Raw genomic sequence first — 20755 nt, 5'->3', positions numbered from 1 at the left:
ATTGTACAAACTATTTAAACATGATTTCTGTTATTAGAGATAATTTAGTAGTAGTAGTAGTAGTAGTAGTAGTAGTAGTAGTAACATGTATACTTTACTTTTCCATTATGAAACTTTGTATTTTTGATTTTGAGTTTACTAAAGCCTACAGTATGTACAGGAAATTCCCAACTACAGTTTTTCCCAGTAACTACACATTTCCTCAAACGAGGTGCCTCTCTGCAATACCTATTAAGTCCATAAAACCATAAAATGGTTATTTCCACATTGTTTTTTTGTTAGGGTACTGTATCCTGATCCTGAGTCAGTTTCTTAAAGTAAACACTTTTGTGTGTATATTTCCTGTAAAAAGTCCTCAGGCCATTCATCAGCATGAATATCCTTTTATTATGTTTATGCACAACACTACACAGGCTAGTAACGTTACTTAAATGTACATGACAGATAACTCTATTGTGTATACATGAATCATACAAAAATACAGTACATGCCCCCTTTTAAAGAATCTATATCGTTCGCAACATAACGATTATGTCAAATTCTAACTGTACAGACCACAAACAGAATGTGTAACAACAGACATTTATTTTGGACCTAAAGTGCACTCTAATGCTTAGGTCTATTTTTTACCACTTTCTGGTATCTACCTGCCACCTTTATCCTACTGACCTCAGTTCAGTTTTATGAATGACCTTGCCTGCTCTGCATTACACACTTTTTTCTCATTGACATTTACTTCAAATGTTTGATTTTGAGACGTCCAAATCGAAAAATGAATTTTAAAACACAATAACTACACAATAAGCATACAAATAAATAATCCTGTATACAATTTCATCATAAAGTATGTAAACCAGAGGAATGATTATGTGTGAAGTTAGATTTGTATGTGCCACAAATATTTCTGATACAAACAGGAAATGAGATTTTCACAACATGTCCCATCACGTCATTGTTCCTGATGCCTCACAAGGAGGTGTAATCCTGCATGGGAGGTGTGAGATGGCATTTTACCTTCTTCTTTTCACCCCTTGGGCAGGAGACGACATTTGTAAGAAAAATAAATAGAAGCAGCTGAATCCAGTTCCTAAGCAATGAATCTTTCACTAAAATATGAGATGAATCCTGTCCTGAAGGCAAGGCTAACCACCGACCATCTACTGGTCATAGGTGCGTCACAGTAGAACTGAACGGAGAACATAAATTGTTTTCTTATCACACAGGTAGAAACATGAGGAACAGCGTGTCCTGAGGCTCAGGCCGCCACTGAGACCGTAAATTACTCGCAGAACAGTATTAACTGCTAAAATGTCAAGTTAAAACAAAGCTGCAAGTACTTGGCTCCTTGGAACCCGCCGAGAAGTACACAGACAGATTTGTAAGCACTTTAACATGAAGATTCAATAACCGTTTGGAAATGAAGGTGGGAGATGGTTCTGAATGTTGTTAAGTTCTTCACGTCCCCTGCCCATTGTGTTTGTTTATTACATATTTTGGCTAATTTGATAATGTTTTCAGTACTCTCGTCTCTCAGATCTTTTCACCACACACAACAAATTTGACCATATGTCACCCAGGACCACAAAACCAGTCATAAGGGTCAATTTTTTTTTTTCAAATTTAGATTTATACATAATCTGAAAACTGAATAAATAAAGCTTTCCATTGATGGATGGTTTGTTAGAGATACAATTATTTGAAAATCTGGAATCTGAGGGTGCAAAAAAATCTAAATATTGAGAAAATCGCCTTTAAAGTTGTCCAAATTAAGTCATATTACTAATCAAAAATGAAATTTTGATATATTGAAAATGTACAAAATTTCCTCATGTAACATGATCTTTACTTAATATCCTAATGATTTTTGTCATAAAAGAAAAATCGATCATTTTGACCCATTCAATGTATTGTTGGCTATTGCTACAAATATACCCGTGCTACTTATGACTGGTTTTGTGGTCCAGGGTCACATATTCAAATCTATTCCATAGACGTTCCCCCAAAATCAGTGCAGAAGATACAAAAATGCCTGTAGATTCTGTGTTCCTGATGCTGCATTCTAGATGAAGTCTTAGGTGGGAAGACTTGAATTGAAGTTTTCCATTTCCCACCATTAGAGCGTTCCACTCATGACGCGTTCCAGACGACCTGGATTTTTGGAATTGTCCACCTCTACCTCAAAACAACCAACGGAATGTCATTTTATTTGCCACCATCTTGGTAATGACATCAAATTGCCCTTTTTATTGGAGTGTTATTTTAGAATCATTGATAAACGTGGTTTTAATTTTAGTTAACCCTGGTTGGTATGAATTGGAAGTCTGACCAAAAGCCCCTTTCCAGTGGTTATCTTTAAGTAGGAGGTGGGAGAATTCAAAGTTGTCTGGAAGGCAGCATAAAAATGACCCTGTAATAAGGTCAATCCAGTCTTGTCTGATGAATCTGCTCAGTGATTCTCATGAAATGGCTGAATGAGAACCAGCACCCGTGGATCGATGCAGTCTCACACGTCATGGCTGTTGGGTAGCTTGTTGCAGCTATCTGTTAGGTGTGTCGTTTTGCAATGCTGGTATCTCGTTTCAGGAACTTCTTGTTTTCAATCTCATTGAGTGATAGGGAAACCGAACAGCGTGAGGGGTTCTCTCGTCTCTGCATAATGCTGTCTTTAATCGCTTCTTTTATAACCTGCGAAACAAAACAGAGTCATGTTGAAAGAAGACCAGAAACTAACTGCAAAAACTGCTCTGAAGGTGACTGAATCAGAGTTTGAAGGAGAAGAACTGACCTCAATGTTGTTGAGCGTGTTGAACTCCATGAGGTCATGAAGCCTCTTGAAGGCCTGGTTGGAGTATTGGAAGTTGAAAGTAGAGTAGGGAGAGGCTGGATCGTCAAATATGTCAAAGTCGCCAAACTCAATGTCTTTGTCTGTGTCTCTGGGAACTCCTTCAAGAAAACAGAAATGAGAATTTTTTCAAAGAAGTTCATTCAAATTACAGTTTGACTCCCTGCATTTCAATGTGGTCTCAGACTTGTAGATCCCTCTGTATAGAGTACAAAAAAACCCACGTTTTTAAATATTTTTATGCTCACTAAGGCTGCATTAATTTGATCAAAAATACGGTAAAACAGTAAAAACAACTGAAAAAAAAAAAATTATATATATATATATATATATATATATATATATAAAAATATACATATAAAGCATTTGATTTCATTTAGCTGTCAAGGCAACATTTCTCATTTTCATTTAGTGTAACTTGATGTACAAAAATAACTAAAACAAATAAAATTTTACAAAAATTAAAATCTAATAAAAATTTAATATTAATCAAAATTAAAACTATTTCAAAATATTCATAACAACTACAATGTTGAAAACAGTTGTGCTGCTTAATATTTTGGTGGAAACCGATGCTTTTTTCAGAAATTTGATGATTAGAAAGTTAAAAAGAACAGCATTTATTTGAATTGAAATCTTATGTAATATTCTAAATGTATTTACTGTAAGTTTTGATCAATTTAATGAGCCCTGCAAAATAAAAGTATTTGTTTCTTAAAAAACCTTATTGGCCCTAAACTTTTGAATGGTAGTGTATTTACAGTACATAATGTATTGACAACTTTCTATTGTGTTGTCCTTGTTGACTGCACACAAAACATTCAAATATACAAACATACAGTGCAATGTGCGCTACAATTTGCAAACAAGTCTCTGTGATTCTTTTTCTATGAATCAGTGGACCCAGTTGGTGAATCAGATGTAACTGAACATGCAGTAGTAGCCACAGAGTCTGAATCATAGACTGAATCAGTCAGACAACTCACTACTTCACAGAATAGGCTGGAATGACTCACTTATTATTTGAGCCACAGTTTAGTGCAAGTCATGATTTGAAATGAGCTGGGTACTTTTACTGTAATTTAGCCCGTTTTATGTTAAAAACATAAATTTAAGGTAGTGAAACACAAAACAGCTTATTTACTCACTGGTTGTTACAATGACATGCTCTCACCTGGGGCTTTAAAGTTCCGAAAGTTGATGTTGGCCAAGACGAAATGAATGACGGTGGGGCAGGTCTTGTCTCCCTTGTTGGGTTTGAACACATAGCACTCTTTCAGACCCTCTCGGTCAAATACTTTCGAATCGATCTTAGGGAACGGCAGCTTATTCATACGGGCCCATTTTTCAGCCAACAGTATTTCCTAACACAGAAAAACAAGGACACAAGTTGATGACATTTATAATGTTACAAAAGATTTCTATTACAAATAAACTTTCTATTCATCAAAGAATGGTGAATAAAAACGTACCACAGTTTCCACACAGATATTAAGCAGCACCATTGGTTTCAACATTAATAATAATAATAAATGTTTAATGTGAACCAAATCAGCATATTAGAATGATTTCTGAAGGATCATGTGACACTGAAGACTGGAGTAATGATTCTGAGAATTCCGCTTTGCCATCAGCAGAGGTTGGTAGTAACGAGTTACATTTACTTCGTTACATTTACTTGAGTAAATTATTGGGGTAACTAATACTTTCAGAGTATATTTAAAAATGGGTACTTTTACTCTTACTCAAGTAAATTTTTAGTGAAAAAACGGTACTTTTACTTCGTTACTGTGGGCGACGCTCCTCTCGTTACTTTATTTTAATGCAATACAAGGTAAAAATCCTTCAATTTATTCCAAACGCGCCGTCTACTTTTTTCTGGGCAATGAGCGATGCCCGTTCGCGAATGATTAATTCTTTTGAGTCAATTCTGTTCGAAGGCTTGATCAGACCAGTTGGCAGACCAGTGAATCGGTTCGCGAATCAGTTCTGCTGCACGCGCTGAGTCGTCTGAAGCGGTTGTAACATTAAGAGCGTTGAAGACGCTTTGGATCAATAGTCAGTTGAAAGCAAAGGCTATGGTTTGCTAGCTATGAAGATCTTTATTAGATGAACACAGCGTGTGCTGTCGGTTCCACAGGTATAGATTCGATTACAATACACGATACCACTATGACATTACCAGTTTGTTGTACATGTACCTTACACATTAAATACAATGTATAATTTATTCATTAAATAAGCTGTCACAGAGTATGAAATGAACACCCGCCAAACCCGCGTTAGTTCCAGGAGGAATGCCTTGCCTAGACACAATTAATATTGATATTTTCACAATATTTACGCTTGCAGAAATAAAGGCTACATTTGTTTACATTTTGCAGAACAGACGGAAGAAGTGCATTTGTTTCGTTATGTTCAGATGTTCTGTAGCGGTCATGTGAGGAGTTTTCACTCTTCTCCGTGTCAGAGGTTATATACATATAGCTATACATTTATAATACATAATTTAATTTATTTCAGTGATGCAAATCACAATTTTTATCAGCTGTTACTCCAGTTTTCAGAGTCCTATGATTCTTCAGAAATCATTAAAATATATTGATTTATTACCAGTGTTGTTGAAAAAACAGCATATGGTGGTTAGGTATGTTTTGAAGCTGGGATGCTGGTTTATGCTGGTCCTTTGCTGGTTTAAGATGGTCCTTAACTGGTCATGTGCTGGTCTTAAGCTGGTCGGACCAGCAAAGGACCAGCTTAAATCAGCTCAAACCAGCATCCCATGCTTCAAAACATACCTTACCGGCATATGCTGTTTTTTTCAACAGGGAACAGTTTTGCTGCATTATATCTTTTGGAACCTGTGACATTTTGTTTAGGATTCTTTTATGAATAGAAAGCTAAAAAAGAAAAGCATTGATAATAAATCAGGCTGATACAAATTCTGATTTGCATCACTGAAATAAATTACATTTAAAAAAAAAAAAAACGGTAAGAAATTTACAAAATATCTTCATGGAACATGATCTTTACTTAATATCCTAATGATTTTTGGCATAAAATAAAAATGTATAATTCTGACCCATACAATGTATTTTTGGCTATTGCTACAAATTTACCCCAATTAGGGATGTTCATTTTAACCGTTTAACCGTTAGCCGACCGATAAGAATTTTGACCGATTAATACAATCAGTTAAACGGTTTAAAGTCACTTATTTATTTATTTATTTTCAGTAATTTATCAAGATATTTTAAAAGGTTTAATGCATGGTTAAAATAAGCTATGCTATTAAAAAAAACAAAAACAAAACGTTTTTTAGAGAGAGAGAAAAAAAAAACACATAAGTCGCATTTTATTATTTCATTCATAAATAGGCCGACGCGAATTACAAATATTATAATAAACACTGTAAACATAGCTATGATATTTTAGTTCCCCTCACTCCACAACAAATCCTTTCAATTAACAGTAGGCAATTTAGAAAAGAACAAGAATTAAAAATGTAAGAAGCTATAGCGACAAACCAAAACGAATTAAGGCTAAAACGAAACTGAAACCAATGTTGGGTCTCTCGTTCGACACAAAATCAAATGTTTCCGTATTCGCGATGTATTTAAATGCCAAAATATTATTTACCTTTTATGTATAGGCCTACTTCACTCGCGTTCCAATATCCACGTAAAACAAAATGTTTTGCATAACTTCACGGCGGTACCGTGATAACGCTTAACGGCAGAGATTTTACTACATATTTAAACTGAGCGGTGTTTTTTTTTTCTCTTCCATATGTCTGACTGATTGTTTTTTATAATGATAATGAACAGGCTGCATTGTCAAGGTAGAATGCTAAACTGTGTGCGGCGCTGGAGAAATCACTTGATTTTTTTTTCTTCCTTCTAACAGTGGAAGCACTCCTTTTAGTCATGAAGATAATCGGAATTGTAAAAGGTTAGGGTCGTTTGCTGCTTTTTGCTCATGTAAAATTAATCCCCGGAAAACAAATGTTAGTATTTTTAACAGGTCACAGACACTTATTCTTTCTAATTTAATTGTAGTTCTAATTTAAAATAATCTTGTCGGTTAACGGTTAATAATCGGTTAACAAGCGTCGGTTGTCGGTTAAGAAAAATAACCGAAATGAACATCCCTAACCCCAATATCTATATATCTACATAAAAATAAACTATATTCAGTATATGATCCAAAGTAACTAGTAACTAACTACTTGAGTAGTTTTTTTAGCCGATACTTTTTACTCTTACTCAAGTAACTATTCAGACTATTACTTTTACTTTTACTTGAGTAAATATTTCTTCAAGTACTTTTACTTTTAGTTGAGTACAGTTTTTGGGTACTCTACCCACCTCTGGCCATCAGTTATTCTAAATTGCAATAATATTTAGTATATATAACTAAGACCCATTCTGCTATGCTCACAGGAACTGAGCTTAAAGGCAGAAACTGTGAAACCGGTAAAATGTACTTCCTTTTTACTGTAACCTCAAACTTCATTGTGTGTAATATTGAAAGCTAGTGTTTTAAATGGGTACTGCAGTCCAAATTCAAAATATTGGAGAGATTTCTTTCTCCCACCCTCCTTCTCCTACACGGGTTGCCAGATTGAGGACATGCAACAGGAACGAGCACAATTGACAATGGAAGGTGACAAGCTTTAAACTGGTCACAGAGCTGTTTAGATGGATGTCGAGGCATTTCAGGTTGGGTAGAATCTGTAATCTCTGACCCAGCTCATTTGTTGGCTTTCGTGGCTGCAATTCGCTGTGTTTTCCCCCAACTGGCAACCCAGGCTGTCAAAATACTATTGAGTAAATGGGCAGTGGACGGAAACACATGGACCAAAACAAAAACAGACATTCCGGCATGGAACACACATTTCAAAGTAGAATAACTAGCTGTAGCATTGTGTTCGGAGAAATGTGAACTTAGCAATTGTCCTAATTATCTTCAAATATATTATGATATTTTTATGCTTTAGTACAGTCAAAAAGTTAGATGCGTTGAAGACTAACACGGAAGAGAAGAAATTGTTGAATAAAGTCAATGTTTTCGTTTTCTTTGCGCACAAAAAGTCTTCTCGTAGCTTCATAAAATTAACCACTGATGTGACATGGATTATTTTAATAATGTTCTTACTAGCTTTCTTGGCCTTGAATGTGGTAGTTGCATTGCTGTCTATGGAGGCTCAGTATTAAAAAATATTTGAATTTGTGTTCTGAAGATGAACGAAGGTCTTATGGGTTTCGAATGACATGAGGGTGAGTAATCAATGACAGAATTTTCATTTTTGGGTGAACTGTCCCTTTAATATGTATGTGTCATGCATTAGCTTCATGTCAGACACTTACTTTAAATGGTGGGCTGGAGTCACTGGGCCTGGCTGAGAAGTCAAAGGAAATGATGAGATCAACTCCTCTCTGTGGCCGCAGAATGAGAGGATAGGGCAGGTTAAAGGTAAGACCGCTGTCCACCACGTGGATTTTCTTACTCTTCACATCTAGGGGCTCATAGATTCTCTCAAACTCATCAGGATCTACAGGAAAATATAATTTCAATGTTATCACTATGATTTGTCAATGACCTATAAAAGAACTGCAGAATGCCACTACTAACACTCACCTAGCTGCTTGTGAGTAATACAAATTTTATGCAACAATGTCATCATTTATTCAACATTACTGTACAAATTCTTACATGCACTTATCTTTTTTCCCACACCCAAATGTCAACAGGAAGTAGACTGCTGCTGAGTCAAAGAGACATGCTGTGCTATTATTATCAGTAATTATAAATGAGACTTTGCCTTCATCATCAGTGAGATTAACAGAACGACACATGAACTTAAGAAAACGCAGCAACTGTCTCATTTAACACAATCTTGCAGTCACATGAATGTGTCAAAGATGGTTCCTGTGTGATGTTTCTGTATTTTTAACCCCTGGGAGAAAAGTTAATCTGCACTGGGTGTGTTGGTATTTCTTAGATGTATGAAGTTTTGAGAGTTGACTAACTGACTTCCTCCCACTCAGACACCAATAATGTTTGAAAGCCCATCATCAAGTCCCGTGGCACCTGACTAGATTTCAGCCTATTGTTCCACCTACAGTCTGTCACACCCATTTCTTTTTAATTGCATACCTCACAAGACCAGGTTAAGTAGAGGTTTCAGGCACTAAGAAAAATACAGAGTAAAATTCTGGAAGTTGTAGATTTGAATCCTCTGAAGGGTGATCCTTGAATTCTTGATCAAGGCCCCTTGCGTTTGGTTGAACTGTGAGTCAGGGTTTTTTAAAATGGGATGTGAAGACCCCAAATAGGTGCTAGGGGGGGTCTATCAAAAATATCAGTAAAAATATTTAAACTTGAAAAAAACAAAGAGTTAATTTTGCCTTAAAAAACAAGATTATGAGAATATAAAAATGATTATATTTATATAGTAATACTATTCAATTATCTAGATGAAAAATGAAAAGCTAAATTAACATAAAACTGTCTTTTATAATAATATAAGTTTTTATTTACATAATATGTTTGTGTACTGTGCACATTTATTATGTATATATTATATATAAATACACACACATACAACTTATATTTCGAAAATGTTTACATGTATATATTTATATTCATATAATTTATATTATATATAAATATATTTAAAATATAAACATAACATTTTTCTTAAATATATACATGCATGTGTGTGTATTTATATATACATAATAAATATACATAGTACATACACATATATTATGTAAACAAAAACTTTTATTTTGGATGCGATTAATCACGATTAATCGTTTGACAGCACTAATAAAACATGTAGCTTTTCTAATTATAATAGCCTTCCTTTTTAAGGAGGGGGTCCTTGCAAGGGGTTTATCATATTTTGAAGTCCTCTACATCAAAATGTATCTAAATTTGCATAAAAGTGTCTCATTAGTACCTGTAACAGCATCAACCTCCTCATCCACTGAGGTCTGGTTCGTGTAGCCGCTGAAGGGAGAGAAGGGCAGGGTAGAGTTTAGGTTGAGTCCCAGCATGAAATTGTGCACCTTGCCGGCACGGCCCTCACGTGTGGTGAAAAGGGTGGTGTCCCCCATTATGGAGGTCAACATGCGCTGAACCCAGCTAGCCTGGGCATGACGCTGCCGCTCATCTTCTGCCTCTGCGTTCTCTGTGCCTCCTGGATGAACGAGAGACAGAGACAAACAGTGATTCTCTGGCTCATTTTTCCCAGATTTTTACCTACTCTACTAATATTTTCACTGCACCAAACACAAAAATGAATGAAAAAAAAAAAGTATTTTCAGTGACATAAACGTATCAGAAAGATACCCTAGTAAAAAGTAATATATTTAAAATTCATTTATTTCATACTAAGATTTCAAATCTATTAACATATTTACTGACATATTGCTCGGGATTTACTGATAAAAAAATTATAATTAAACTTTATTTGGAGTACTACTTGTGCACAATGAACATTTCTTAATATTAAACTCAAAATGTGTTTTAATGTCACTGTTGATGAGGATTGTATGATTTTTTAATAATATCGGTCTTTAAATGCAAGATATTTAAAGTGTACCTGAAGTATACTTGCAATATTTCCACTTTAGCACAATCAAATATACTTCAGTATATCTTTAGTTGGACTTCAGCACTACTTCCACACAATTAAAGTGCATTAGGTAAAAAATTAGTTGTTGAAATTTAGCAGATTTGTAATATACCAATTTAGTATACCAAAAGTACAATTGCAGGGTATTTTAATAAGTATTGTACATAAATATAGAAATGTGTCTGTAGTATACTTAGCATGAAATAAATGTATTTAAAATACATTTTAGTATATTTATTTTTCACTTATACTTACATACTTTTATATTTAGTGTATACATTTTTGGTAACACTTTACAATAAGGTTCATTAATTAACATTAGTTAAAAACATTAGTAAACATGAACTAAGAATGAATAGTACTTATTAATCTTAGTTAATGTTAATTTCAGCATTTACTAATGCATTACTAAAATCACAAGTTGTGTTTGTTAACATTAGTTAATGCACTGTGAACTAACATGAATGAACAATGAATGACTGTATTTTCATTAACTAACATGAACAAAGATTAATAAATACTGTAATAAATGTGTTGATCATTGTTCGTTCATGTTAGTTAATACATTAACTAATGTTAACAAATGACACCTTATTGTAAAGTGTTACTCATTTTTTTTTTTAGCATGATACATTTATTAGGTTTTTAATTTGCAATAATACTTGGAAATTATGCAACTATGATGTTACTCAATGAAAGTCATGTATAAAAATTTCCTGGAAACTGTTAGCATATTGTGTAAAACATTACACAGTTAAGCCCTGTTCACATCAAGAATGATAACTATAAATATAACAATATTAGCGTCCACACCAGCGAACAATATCGTCTGTTTATTCCAAGAGCACGCGTGTCTGTCACTTTAAATTCTCGAGCTTGTTATAGCAGGATGGATTCTGATTGGATATCAATGTTTGTATCGTTCATCAGCTGGAAAAAAATCATTCTGAAAGTGATTCTAACGATATTTTTTCTCTGTGCCTTTATCGTTATAGTTGTGTTGTGGACTCTGCTATTCTTTAATACTGAGAACGATTTTTAGAACTATATCTTTATCGTTATCTTTATAGTTATTGTCCTTGGTGTGAATGGGCCTTTAGATATATGTTACCTTGGTAACAATTAAAGCAAACAAACAAACAAACAAATAAATAGACAAAACAGATACATAATATTACCCTGGTAATATCAAATAAATAAATTAATAAAACAAAATTCAAATAACATGTTCAGCATACCACACAAAGCCAAATGTTTAAACACGTAAGGTATAAAAACATGTACATGAAGAAACATGAGATGTAATGACGCAGCACAATGTATGCGACAGTCCCATCAGCTGATCTGAAACTCACACACTGACCCCAAACCTGTAGGTCATTGTTATTGTTGAGCCCTGAACTGAATTGAGTGTGTGTGTGTGAATGAGAGAAAGTGAAAGAGAGATAAATGATCAGAGAGGACTTTCTCACCCCTTTGAGTTTCCTCTTCATTATCCGCTGAATCATCACCCACAATATGCTCGGGTTTAATTTGCTCTGAAAAACAGAAGATGCAAACAGTTTCAGATTGTACCCACGATAAGAGATGACCCCTTTCTTTTCCTTGTCTTGAGTTTCACCGTATGGGTGAAAAAAAGTAGGCCTATTTAAATTTTGCATAGAAGAACTTTTCATTGTGATCACCTGATTCTTTACTACACTAAACGTGGCTGAAAATAAAGTCTTTAACAATACAAAAAAATAAAATTTTGCAAAATACTATTTAATCAAAACTTACATATGAAAAGTGGAACATGAACGTACTGAACTGTTACTTATGCTACTGTACTTGTGAACTATACTTATCTGTTAGTGTTATATGATGCTTTACTTCAACTCTGAGTGTCAGCAGGGGGTTTGACTGAGGTCACACATGAAATGAATGTAGATCAGTGTGGCAGTGTGTTAATCTTATCACTTATCACTCATGCACTGATGTGTGTCAACTGTACATGTTTGCACTAGAACAACAAGTAATGGCACATTTCAGCATGTTACAAGGATACAAACTGACAATATGATAACATTCTAACTTGGCCTACATTTGGGTTCTTTTCCATCAAGTTATTTGCCTCTGATAGCTAACAGAGTAAGAGACACAATCTTACTCACCTAGCTCCTCCTCCATTGTGCTACTGCTGGTTGTCTCCTTCACCCCCAGAACCCGGTTAAAGAGGATGGAGAAAGCACTGCCCCATACACCTGCAGCACATACACTTACATTAAAATTGCTTAACGGCAAACAATACTTGGAACTGATATTCTAGTAAACAAGATTATGAAGGATTATAAATTCAGATGTAAAGCTCATGACCCTCCTCAAAACGTTTTTGAAAGGCTTCAAGATGTTTGTGCAAGACAAGTGTTCTTGATTCAACGTATGAAGCAATGCATCTCGTTAGAACAATGCATGAAGAGCATGATTTTATCTCAATATTTATTAACTTTTTGATGATTTATATCTAAATATTCATGTGTCTGCTTTGAACAGCTGTCAGCAACCGCTGTTGTTGTTAAGTCATTCAAAATCATGTGAGAATAATGTGAAATGTACAATCAAACAGTTTTCTACACTATTTTTCACTAAATGAACACAAGGATGAATGATATTTCATTGTTTTTATTTATATAAAACATTGTAACAAACTTTATTTATTTACCTATTCTACCTTTAAAAAGTTTCATGTTTTTGAAAGAGTCTATTATGCTGAACAAGGCTGCATTTATTTGTAATTTTTATGCCATCATTTGTAAAAACAGCTGTACTTTTATTCAATTTAAAATAACTGTTTTCTTGTATTCTACAGTATTCTTGTAATGTATTTTCAAATTGCAGTTAGCCATGAACATCTTTGATGACATGGAAGTGAGTAAATTATCAGGACATTTTAATTCTAGAGTGAATGAATGCTTCAATCCAACTCTATACATTTGCAAACTTCTTAGGAATCAGACAGTACATGAATAACTGCTGTCAGTATCCAGTGACACTATATGCATATTCAATGGGTCTCTTAGCAAACCGTTCTGTTGAAATTCAGAGCAGTCCCAGTCTTACCCATAAGGAAATGAATGGGGTTTTCCTCATATTGTTTCACAACGCTTCCCATAAAGAACTTGCTTCCAAACAGCCCTGGAGACATGAAGGTGCCGTATTTGGCCATGCCAATCTCATACGGGCTGAACTCCACCCAGTCTGATTGAGACAGAGCAAACAAACTCAATATTATCAAGTCAAAATGACAATCAAAGGCGTTTTTATCTATTACACAGCACAACCAAAATACTACTCAACTATGTGACTCATGTTCACACTAATACAAAGCGTAATGTATAGTAAGTGTCTCGCATTGAGCTGACAAACACTTCCACTTAACCATCATCTGTTTAGCTACAATCTCTGATCCCATTCAACAGAAAACAACCTACCCACACAATGACTAGACTCTAAAAATAGTGTGTCTACACCTGTGGGAGGAACCGTGAAAGTTCATAATGAATTCACAGTGGGTCAATCATTAGGTCCCATAACAAGTATTTGCATGTTTTCCACAGTATTAAGCAAATATAAACAAATCGATAGTGTTCAGCTTCCACGGAGGCTATCAAGTGGTATTATACAAATTTGTACAAATACGGACAGTTGCTGTGTCTTTCTCATTTCTTTTTGCTAATAATTCTACAATTCACACAACAATCAACACAATATAATGTAGCATTCTTAGTGTTTCTGTGAACTGTCATCTTACCTGCGAACATGAGCTCAGAGACATCAGGTTTGACGTGCAGACAGGTGAAGAGAGGAAGGGGGCTCTGACCTTCATTAATCTTCGCCTGCATGGAGCTCAGTTTAGTGTTCATTCTCTGTGGAAAACACACACACACACACACACACACAAAGTAAGCTCAACAATCAAACTTTTTTCTTTAGAGCATCTGTGTCAATGCACGTAAAAAATTATATTAAAATAAGGCATAGCATTTTCTGAAAGGATGGTGCTAAAAGTGTAGTTTAATTAAAGGAACAGTGCAACTTAAAATGAAAGTCTCCTCATCTTTTACTCATCCTCATGTCACAAAATTGTATTATTATCTTATTCTTTTATGATGATTTTGTGTCCTTCTTAAAGATTAAAAGCTCCAGTCTGCATTAACTGTAACTACGTGAATAAAAACAGCAAGTAGATTTTCAAAAATTCCTCCTTTTGTGTTCCACAGATGAAATAAGTGTGAAAGTGAGTAAATGGTGACATTTTTGGTGCAGTTTGGGTCTGTTCAAGCAATAGAAATATTTAATAATAGAAACGACCCCAATAATGTGATATTTAGGCCCTGGAATGCAAATTTTACCTGGGGATGCCAGGTTTTGTTGTGATAACCTGGCAACCCTGGTCATCATGTATCAGACACACTTTCAATGGTCCATTATTGCTAAGCTGCATCTCTAGCTCTGCAAATATTTCAGCAAGTAAAGTCATTCAAATGATAAAATGTCAGATTTAAATGGTAAATTTAGAAAATATTCAAAAATATCTTACTCTAGTGAACAAATAAGTTCACGAATGCACAATATCAAGTGCACACATTTTCTCATACACTACATTTCAAAGGTTTGGGGTCATAAGGAGAAAAAAAGTATTTTATGCATTTTTTAATTTACTGATTTTTTTTTTTTACAATAAAAACAGTAATATTAGTACAATATGAATTATGGGCTGCACGATTATGACAAAAATCATAATTGTCGATTATTCCCTTGAGATTGTAATTGCGATTATTAATAACGATTATTTTGAACAGATTTATGCCATTGTTTGAAGCTGCATGCCATATTTTTATATAAAATATATATTTAAAAAAAGGCTGAAAACACTCTTCCTGAACTTTTATTGCTTTTCTATAGCATTGAGCCTCAAATGTCAACTATACATTGGTTATGCATGGTATAATAATGTCATAGCCTACTAAAAGTAAAAGAAAAAAAAAGAAAAAAGCTATATATTTCATTTACAATTAAACAGACGAAATTTCAAATTACAGTAACATTTTACAGTACAATTTATATTATCAGGGCTCCAGACTAACATTCGAGAGCAGTGGCACCAGCACCTGATTTGGTAGCACTGAACATGTAATATTACAAGTTTTGTCTCTTAGAAATGCACATTAGAACAGGAGCTTGAGTTCAGAGTAGCAGGAGCTTGAGTTGGGATGCAGATGTACATTTAACAGTACCATTGTGAAAACTGTAACAGCCTCATCTTTTATATATAACCAAAAGTACAATGTGGGTGATTTGTGGATTGAGAAGTCTTCAAACTGTTTCTGCTGCTTTCTGCATCAGTGTTGATGAGAATAACAGCTCCGACTAGTTTAAATGAAAGAGACGTGATTTGTACCGGAGAACTCTGTGCTGAGCTCCAGTGCTTCTTACTGGATTTCACAGTGTTGTTTAGCGCGTGATCGCGACTGGTTACTGTAATAAATGCATGCACTCTAAGCTTTGATGCGAGCGGATAAAAGGTTCATGTGGCGCGCAGTTCGAACGAGTACCGCTATTTTGTTCCACTTTTGACACGTTTGGTGTTTAACATATCTATCATGCACAACAGAGTGACAACGACTATCAGTTAGACAAAATGTCTTTTATCCAGTGTGTTTGAGTTTGTTAAACCCCGCGCTGCAAACACCTCTTAAGCACACAGAATAATGCAACTGAGCATTTTTATTATTTATTTTTGTAATAATCCTGGCATCCATAATCGTAATCGCGATTAGAAATTTGATTAATTGTGCAGCCCTAATATGAATGTTTTTTATTTAGACTAAATGTCTAAATGATAAGCAAAGCTGAATTTCAGCACTTATCACTCCAGTTTTAAGTGTCACATGATCCATCAGAATTTATTTAAATATGCTGATATGGTATTGAAAACAGTTATGCTGCTTTTTTTGTGTGAAAACCATGATACTTTTTTTCAGGATTCTTTGATGTTATAAAAATACACCATTAATTTGAAATAGTATACATTCCTAAATACAGGAGGTACTGCCTTCCTGTATAGAGAGGTATCTTCCTGATTTACAAGGACCATCCTCCCCAAGAGAAGCGTCCATTTGCATTGGGATGCATAATAGAGAGACGACATACAAAGGAGTCTTTGTATTTGAACAAACTACAGTGTATAAATAGAGTACAGTGCAGCCCAGTGCAGTTCATGCCGCTCTTGATGGCCTACTGCAGTAAAAACTCTCAATAACCCAGTTTGTATTCCTGCATATCTCACCCCTGGTATAAGAGTCTCTCCGATCAACATCCCGAAGATGTCAGTGAAGGTGACAGGCTGTCCAGCCGATTTCTTCTTCCACAGTGCTTTAACGTAGCGGTTGATGTTTTGGGGCAGGAGCAGTTTGAGCGGGTTATTGCTAACTCTGTTCATCAGCTCCATATTAATATCCGCTAGGCCTTTAGCGGGAAACTCAGGGTGCGAGTACAGCATGGACATATACCTGTAGAAATATAACCAACATGAGATTTTTACCATTTTTGATGTGACTGGTGATTGATGTGGTTGTTTAAGTGTTCAGAATAGTGTTCAGAATAGTGTTCAGCATATTGTTATGTGGTTGCTAGGGTGTTTTGGATGGTTAATTAGTGACCCACATAAACATTTTGGGATTTTCTTGTCCCTGGAAAGGTTCTTTAATGGCATCTATGGATCCGTGAACATCCACAGAACCTTCCCACTGTACAAAAGATTCTTTATAGTGGAAAACGGTTCTTCAGATTACTAAAATGTTCTTCACTCTAAGAAAATAAGCTATTCTTTTGAGAACTGTTCACTGAAAGATTCTTAGAGGAACCCAGAACGGTTCTACTATGGAAATGCTGGAAATTGGAAAATTCCCCTTTTGGAGCCATTACTGGTATTTTTAAGATTGTAGACGTCCATGGGATTTTTCATTCTGTTTTAAAGGGAAAAAAAACAAAACATTCGACTTTTACTGACCATGTTGATCCAGAAAGTCCTGCCAGGTATGTTGCACAGTCAAGCACCCCAGATTCATACAGAGCCTTCATCACACCAGAGAAACCAACCATTGCACGGAAACCACCTCCAGAACCCAAAATGGCGATGCTGGGAACCTGTGCAAAAATAGAGCTGCTATCAGAAAGGATCACGGTCGCTAGAGATAAGATTCTTTTTTTAGTACAGCACTGTTTATAAGGCAGTATTTTGTGGTTTTTGATTTTACTTCTCTAGGTGAGGCTGGAAGGAAGCGTGGGTTTTCCATTTTTAGAAGCTTCTTGATGCTGAGCATAACTCTGTCCCTGCGTGTCTGCATGAAGAGTTTCTCCTGATCACACAGTGCCATGCTGAAGCGCAAGTCTGTGGATCCACTGCACAAAAATTATTCAATTTCAGTCCCTCGTCCACTCTTGTATGCATAAAATTTGTACAATTTATAGAAATAAACATTTCTTCATACATACCACACTTCTAAGAACAAGTCGAGGAACACTTTTGTCGTCTAGAAAAAATCAGAGAATAATAGTAAACAACAAGTGAATTTAGTTTATGCAGGTTCATGGTGTAAAAAAAAAAAAACCATTTACCTTGCCAATAGATAGGGTCACATGCTCTGTCTGCCCCACTTTGAGCTTTGAGAGGGAATATTTAGCTGTGCCCAGAGTTTCGTCCATGACATAATTAGCATCCATCAGTGTCATCTAAATAAAGAGCATTCAAACAGATTAATTTAATCTTAAGTGATAAAACAATACATACACACTACCATTCAAAAGGATGGGGTTGGTAAGATGTTTAAATATTTTTAAAAGAAGTCTCTCATGATCAGAGAATGCATTTATTTGACCCCCAAAAAACAGTAAAAAAAAAAATATTTTGAAATATTATTAAAACAGTTAAGATATTTGTATTTTAATATATTAAAAATGTAATTTATTACATTCAGTCATTTATTCCAGTGATGACAAAGCTTAATTTTCAGCAGCCATTACTCCAGTCTTCAGTGTCACATGATCCTTCAGAAATCATTCTAATATGCTGATTTAGTGTTGAAAAACTTACTGACCCCAAATTTTTGAACGTTAGTGTAGGTTTAGTTTAAAATGAACACAAAAAGTGTTTGGGAACTTTATAGCTTCAAGGGCCCCTTGTGTTAACTTGACAGGGTTCCGACTTGCAAAACATCCACTAAATATCACCAGCTGGTTAAAAGTCATTGGAAAAGCAGCTGAGAAATGTGAAGTTAGTCTAGTAAAAGGTTTAGTATAATTTGATTTGTGCATACATTTTAAAATGCATATATTTTAAAGTGTGACTTAAGTCTCAAAATACTTTTTGGGACCACTGTTTTAAATCAGGAGATACAGAAATTGTTTTTAAAGGCAAGTGTAAATAATACTAAGAGTAGAGATTTTTCACCTCCAAAACATTGGGTTGATTGGGATCCAATATGAATTCAAATGTTTCATTCCATTTCGGGTTAATGTCGTTATTTATGTGGTGTGTCCGTTTTCTTGACTCTGGTGTGGTTGGTATGGACAGTTCCACGTAAGGGTCTGGGGTGTCCACTGTGAACAAACACACAGTCACTTAAGTATAAATGCTCATTAAAAGGTTTATTTAAATAGCAAGAAGATAGCATAAATATATACTCACATAAATCCCCAAATGCTCCTTTCGTAACATTTTCAGCTCTCACCACATTTACTTTCAATCTATGAGAATACTGATGCTCAACCTGCGCATATAATTATCCGCAAAGTCAAGGATTTAGAGTGTCAAGAGAGCAGTAAAATGTGTACGTGTGTATAAAGGAAGCTCATTTAACTACTGAAGTAGGAAATAGACATTAGGTGATTCCCAAACAGACTTCTATCTAGACAATAAATGTATCTCGCATGTCATAAATTTAGCATAAATCCAACCACTGCAAAAGAGCAGCAGCTTTACAGTTTTCCATTTCCAACATAGAGACTAAAAATGTTAATGCATGTTGATAACATTTAATTAATAGATCTTAAAAATGAAAACAGATTTATTCAAAATCTCCAAATACCATGTCAACATTAAGGATTAATTTACCCTAACTTCATGAAACAGGTTCTACTTTAAGAGATAATGAAACTTACTATGATGTACTGATAGGGATCTATGGATGACATTCTGGCAGCAATTTGGAGGTCGGGAAGAGACTTTATTTCAAGACAGTCCGGAAAACATCTGTGAAATTAGATAAAAAAAGAGGAAGAAAAAAAAATAATAAAAAAATACTGTCTACGCACAAGCGGTTGAAACATGATACCGCCTTTCCGAAAGACATGCAGAGTTTAACATTCTGACTGAGACCCAAAAGTACGCTCTCAGTTCAGAAGTATGATAGAAACTGCTGAAACAGGTTTTTGTTGCCTAAGTCTTACACGCGTGGATACTAAACGTTCTCCGACTTTACAGAGAAATGAAACATGCAATAACTTACCATAGCTGGTGGTACAGTGATGTTGGACCCTCTCAGACAAGAAAGTCATTTCAGGAAGCCAAAAGGAATGCGCATATCGCACTACTGGGCGGACTAAAAGATGTACGATTCGAACGAATCGTTCGTTTGAGACTGTTCATTGCAATGATTCAATCGAACCGATTGCACGCACAACGTTTGCAAATCTTACAGAATACAGTTTATAAGTAAAAAACCTAAACCTATATGAGGTGGGTGAAGGGTTGGGAATATATAGCCTACATTTCAACTTTTGACACAACATTTTTTAAACTACTGAGAAAGCTTTTCTGCCAAAATGCAGGGAGAGCAGGGTTTTAATTTGACTGACTACACCAAATTGGATCACCAAAATGTACGCTAAATACAACTAATATATAAAAGTAATCGAAAATATCAGTGATGATATCGTTATTGAATAAAATATCTAATTAACTACAAACAAGAAAGCGTTAAGTCGATGATTCAAAAAGAATGTTGAATGAGTTTCCTGAATCAGTTTATTGAAACGATTCATTGAAACGAATCGATTCGCTAAAAATCAGTCGATTTCAGGGCGGACACAAAACTCTTCCCCCGCCCCAGCTCTTCAAATTTCACTAGGACTCCGATGGGAATGATTTTAGCGTTATGTTAATATTTTAAGCATATGTTATAAATGAGAAATGTCATCGCATGCAAGTGTCCAGGATTTAATTTAAG

At 34.9% G+C, this 20755-nt stretch overlaps 1 protein-coding gene across 1 annotated transcript; it reads right to left on the bottom strand.

The window, feature by feature from the left end:
• Positions 1–363: 363 nt before the first annotated feature.
• On the bottom strand, positions 364–20127 carry pla2g4aa (phospholipase A2, group IVAa (cytosolic, calcium-dependent)). The gene is made up of 18 exons (XM_058751977.1): positions 20036–20127; positions 19689–19779; positions 19216–19297; positions 18979–19127; positions 18147–18260; positions 18024–18061; positions 17786–17930; positions 17539–17675; positions 16816–17038; positions 14278–14392; positions 13587–13724; positions 12641–12730; positions 11960–12025; positions 9810–10049; positions 8212–8396; positions 4017–4206; positions 2786–2943; positions 364–2685 (listed from the first exon to the last, which is right to left on the bottom strand). Exons 2-18 carry the CDS (start codon positions 19719–19721, stop codon positions 2545–2547), a joined length of 2244 nt encoding a protein of 747 aa, XP_058607960.1. The 5' UTR covers positions 19722–19779; positions 20036–20127; the 3' UTR covers positions 364–2544.
• Between the last annotated feature and the right edge of the window lie 628 nt (positions 20128–20755).

This window comes from Onychostoma macrolepis, chromosome 02, assembly GCF_012432095.1.
Source record: "Onychostoma macrolepis isolate SWU-2019 chromosome 02, ASM1243209v1, whole genome shotgun sequence".
Taxonomy (NCBI): domain Eukaryota; kingdom Metazoa; phylum Chordata; class Actinopteri; order Cypriniformes; family Cyprinidae; genus Onychostoma; species Onychostoma macrolepis.
The sequence above is the reverse complement of the archived record's forward strand: the minus strand, read 5'-3'. Positions and strand labels throughout refer to the sequence as shown.

Excerpts from the sequence above, each read along its gene's own strand:
- pla2g4aa (XM_058751977.1), bottom strand. The coding sequence starts at position 19,721 with ATGTCATCCATAGATCCCTATCAGTACATCATA. Across the intron at positions 17,039-17,538 it reads GGACTTTCTGGATCAACATG|GTATATGTCCATGCTGTACT; the intron begins GTCAGTAAAAGT and ends ATATTTCTACAG. Across the intron at positions 4,207-8,211 it reads ACTCCAGCCCACCATTTAAA|GAAATACTGTTGGCTGAAAA; the intron begins GTAAGTGTCTGA and ends TTTCTGTGTTAG.